At 40.6% G+C, this 4,909-nt stretch overlaps 1 protein-coding gene across 1 annotated transcript; it reads right to left on the bottom strand.

Moving 5' to 3' along the window:
- Window positions 1-420: 420 nt before the first annotated feature.
- USP29 (ubiquitin specific peptidase 29) lies at window positions 421-3,650 on the bottom strand. The gene is given in 6 exon segments (XM_070498252.1): window positions 421-932; window positions 1,034-1,044; window positions 1,171-1,258; window positions 1,261-1,489; window positions 1,491-2,350; window positions 2,585-3,650. Coding segments are annotated over 6 exon segments (2,766 nt in total).
- Window positions 3,651-4,909: the final 1,259 nt, after the last annotated feature.

The raw sequence follows: 4,909 nt of genomic DNA, 5'->3' as shown, positions 1-4,909 counted from the left end.
AGTAATGGTTCTCAAATTTTCTGGAGCATTAGCTTTCCGTCAATTGCTGAGTCACGCCCCCAGAGTTTCTGCTTCAGCTGGCCTGGAGTGGGATTCAAAATGTTGCACTTCTAATCAGCCCCTGGCTACAGCTGCGCTGCTGGTGTAGGAACAACGTTTGAAAACCCACTGCATTCCCACCTAAAAAGCGCCTTTCTAATCTTGCAGGAGAGAACAATCCATATCAGCCTGAGCCATGGGATCTAGGTGTCTGCTGCAGAGTTAGAATAGATATTTCCCTAAAACGGGTGTTTCAACTTGAACTTTCCTCTTGAGCTACTTGTCTCTTCATCTCCCGGCAGCGTTCAGAATTTTCCTTCTGTGGAGGAAGTGGGACTGCGTGAGACAGTCAAGAGATTTGTGCAATGAGTCATCTTCCTCTTATTCCTCCTGAAGGATCTTCCCTACCTCTGTTCTAAGTACCTGGGAATTCTCTGCCTTTCCCAACAGTGCCTCAAAGATCTCATTGTGCGTGTAAAAGAAGATATACCCAGTGCATAGCCTAGCCTCCTGCATTACGAACTCTTCGATTTGTGATACTTGTAAATCACTGTACGTGAACCAGGCCTACCTCTGAAAGTCATAAACATCGCTGATGTAATGGCCTGAGTGTAGGGAGTGCCCAAGATGGCTGACCACACTGATGAGCTGGTAGGCATTAAGAGGGTCTCTCATCTTGGTATTTCTTTTCAGTTCTCTGGCTTCAGCTTCTGTGTTCTCTGTACCTAAAATGTCTTTGTTTCCAGAGTTCTTATCGGAACCCAACGCACCAAGGGAATTCAGGTTAGCCTTCTGATGACTATTGAGGTCCTTCTCTATGTGTTCCTGGGCATCTGGCTTCCCAATGCTTGGAGGTGGTTCCTGCTGAAGGAATTCTTTTTTTTTTTTTTTTTTTTAAAGATTTTATTTTTCCTTTTTCTCCCCAAAGCCCCCTGGTACATAGTTGTATATTTTTAGCTGTGGGTCCCTCTAGTTGTGGCATGTGGGATGCCGCCTAAGCATGGCCTGACAAGCGGTGCCATGTCCGCGCCCAGGATGCGAACCTGCGAAACCCTGGGCTGCTGCAGCCACTCAGCCACCGGGCTGGCCCCCTGAAGGAATTATTCATAGATTCTCTTTCCATCATGCTACTGGAGTTGTTCAGCCATTCCTTCAGATCTTTCTGGAATCCAGGTTTCTTTATCCTCATAAAAATCTTCAGTAGACTCAGTGACACTAACTCTATAAATGCATTGGTTTTCTCATATTTCTTAAGTTCTGGGTTGTCAGCTACCTCTTGAAGATGAATCTCTACAAGACCTGTGCGTGGACTGCTGGTAGGTTTACCTGCATCTTCACAGATCATAGGAAGAGAAATATCTCCTTGATCCATCGAGTCAGCTGCTGGCAGCTTCTTTTCACTGACTGTCCCATCTCCTGAGTTTACCAGTTCTGACTCTACTGCATTCAGTAGAACACTTTTCCAGGTCTCTCTGCTGCTGTTCTTGGCTGGACCCTTCACAGATTTTCCGGAAATTTTGTGGTTTGGCTTCCTTCTCTGATGGAATTTGTAAAACCAGGGACTCACTGGATTCTGAGATCAACTTTACTGAAGGTGTTGATGGGCTGATGATCTCAGAAATCATCTCTTGAGAGACATTCAGGACTTTGGAGTCCCCAGTAGGTGCATTACTGCCCAAGGGAAGTGGTGGTTTGGTATTATCATTGCAATGAGAAGACAAGCTTAAATATTTGGGAACATGGACTCGCTGGTTATCCTTCACTAGCTACCAAACATCACTAAAGTTATAGCGTTTCAGATGAACAATAAGGACCCTGGGAAGCCTACTGAATTTGTGCATTGCAACAGAACTCTTGTGCTTGCACTTCTCACAGTTACACTCAAGTTCTTCTGCTCTAAAGAAAAAATCAAAACAATTTTGAATAGAGAAAGGAAGTGGTTTTGTTTCTTGGGGAAGGTTGATGGAGAGATAATGACTTGGTTCTGCCTTGAGAACCACCTGACCACAGGCTTTACAAATAATGGAGTGCTGCAATTCAAACTCAAAATTAGCAACAACAAGACAAACAAATGACTTGGTGGCAGCATTACCAGCATACCTCTGTGGAGACGAATTTTCATCCCCAAGTTCTCTCTCAGTCCTCAAAGTGGTGTTTAATTTTTTCATGTCCTCTTTCAGCTGATCTAAACAGTGACCTAAGAACTCATGAGCATCATTTTGAGTGTTGCTAGAGAATGTCTCTGCAACCACTGAAATGGTACTTTTAACATTTACCAGTAACCCTTTCTTGGTCTCCACGTTACAGACATCTTTTTTTTTTTTTTTTTAAGATTTTATTTTTTCCTTTTTCTCCCCAAAGCCCCCCGGTACATAGTTGTGTATTCTTCGTTGTGGGTTCTTCTAGTTGTGGCATGTGGGACGCTGCCTCAGCGTGGTTTGATGAGCAGTGCCATGTCCGCGCCCAGGATTCGAACCAACGAAACACTGGGCCGCCTGCAGCGGAGCGCGCGAACTTAACCACTCGGCCACGGGGCCAGCCCCACAGACATCTTTTAACACCAGTAACTGGTTCAAGTCCATAACAAGAGCACCAAAGGGAATTTTCTCCCATGGGACACCTTGCTTAAGTAAGTCATCAGCAAACAGTGGAATTGCAAATAGTGACTGTAAACTTGCATTCACGTAACAGGTATTTCCCAAATTAGGAAAGCCTTGCCATAGTTGTTCTGGGTGAGAGTCAAGGGGCACCTGGGATTCATTACATCCTGGATCATTCTGGCTATACATTAGTCCTGAGCGAAATTCCAAACTGCTTTTGGAAGAGAGAAGTTGGACTGAATGAAGAGCCTTATCTAGGTTAGGATTTTAAGCAGAGATGGTCTTGCGTGAAGGTCCATATTTTGAATTTCTATCCCTTTTTGGATCTTTTAAATGCAGTGGTTTCTTCCCATTGCCACTTACATACTTAAAGGAATTTGTCTTCAGTTTCTTGTTTAGTATGGGGTTATTTTCTTCCCAGAAGCCCTCACTCATCTCTAGACAAGACGATTGCATTCTTTTCCCCTTTCCACCTTGATTTTCTAATAGGCCTGTTGTGACAAGCATTGGTGATTTTGATATTAATGAAGGCATCTTCTGAGGGAAAGGTGTCTCACTTCCTTTTTCTGTATTAAAGAATCCATAACTTGGCATGTCACAAACCTTGTGAAATGGAGTTTTGTCAATTTCCTTCCGTGTATTTCTGCTGTCAAAAACACGCCAATCACTATCAGATTCCATAGGTGCTTGGAATTCGTTTTGATGGACTATGTCCAGGAACATCTTCAACTGTTCAGCATCTCTGCGGGATAATTTGTCAATAAACAAGGAGCTATTGTTTTTCAAAGTTAAATTCAGGCAACTTTGTCTCTCTCCACAATGTCTAAGGACCACACTTGTAATATTATTACTTAGCTGAAAAACCCTTATAAATTCTCCAGAATTGAAAATGACCACCAGGCTGGTTTCCTTTTTTCCTTCCGCTGTTTCAATGAATACTTCTCTAGATTTAGTTATCCCAGTCTTCTTGCTCCAAATTTGGATAAAACCATGTATCCTTAGAGGAGCCATCCTTTCTTTACAAATGAAACTCATGCAACCTAAATAAAAAAGCACACATATACACTTTAATCCAAAATGTATTTAGTGATGGAAAACCTTATGTAATAATAATTTTCTTTTGGTCTTCTCTTTATGCCTTAGGTACAAGATACTTTTGGGGAACTACTTAAATTCTGAAGGTATGCCAGTTCTCTAGAAAACATAAATTTCGAATACATCCTTTTTCAAGGGAGCTGTTAGAAGGTGAGGAAGATGAAAGATGGCTTAAATAGTGGATATAGGATGAAATGAGATTCATCCCTGGGATGCAAGGATGGTTCAACATATGAAAATCAATAAATGTGATGCATCACATTAATAGAATGAAAGACAAAAATCACACAATAATCTCAACAGATGCAGATAAAGCAGTTGAACAAAATTCAACATCCATTGATAATAAAAACTCCCAACAAATCCAGTATAGAAGGAATGTATCTCAACAGAACGAAAGCCATATGTAGCACACACACAGCCAACATCAGACTCAAGGGTGAAAGGTTGAAAGTTTTTCCTGTAAGATCAGAAAAAAGACAAGAATGCCCCCCTCAGCATTTCTATTCAACATAGTACTGGAAGTCCTAGCCAGAGTAATCAGGCAAGAAAAAGAAATAAAAAGCATCTACATCAGAAAGGAAGAAGTAAAATCATCTGTCTGTGGATGACATGATCTTATACACAGATAATTCTAAAGGCTTCACCAAAAACTGTTAGAATTATGAAACAAATTCAGTAAAGTTGCAGGATACAAAATCAATATACAAAAATCAGTTGCATTTCTATAAACTAACAATGAATTATCTGAAAAAGAAATAAAATGATCCATTTACAATAGCATCCAAAACAATAAAATACTTAGGAATAAATTTAACCAAGAAGGTGAAAGATCAGCACACTGAAAACTATAAGACATAAGAAGAAACAAATAAATGGAAATATATCCTGTGTTCATGGGTTGGAAGAATTAATGCTGTTAAAATGTCCATATCATCCAAAGTAATCTATAGATTCAACGCAATCCCTACCAAGATTCTGATGACATTTCTTAAAGAAATAGAAAAAAAACCCCTAACATTCAACAAAGACCCTGAATAGCTAAAGCAACCTGGAGAAGGAAGAACACTGATGAAGGAATCACTCTTCCAATTTCAAACTATACTACAAAGCCATGGTAATCCAAAAAATACAGTACTGACATAAAAACAGACACATAGATGTAGGAAACACAA

This window comes from Equus asinus, chromosome 26, assembly GCF_041296235.1.
Source record: "Equus asinus isolate D_3611 breed Donkey chromosome 26, EquAss-T2T_v2, whole genome shotgun sequence".
NCBI classification, from domain to species: domain Eukaryota; kingdom Metazoa; phylum Chordata; class Mammalia; order Perissodactyla; family Equidae; genus Equus; species Equus asinus.
This window is presented reverse-complemented; position numbering and strand designations above follow the sequence as displayed.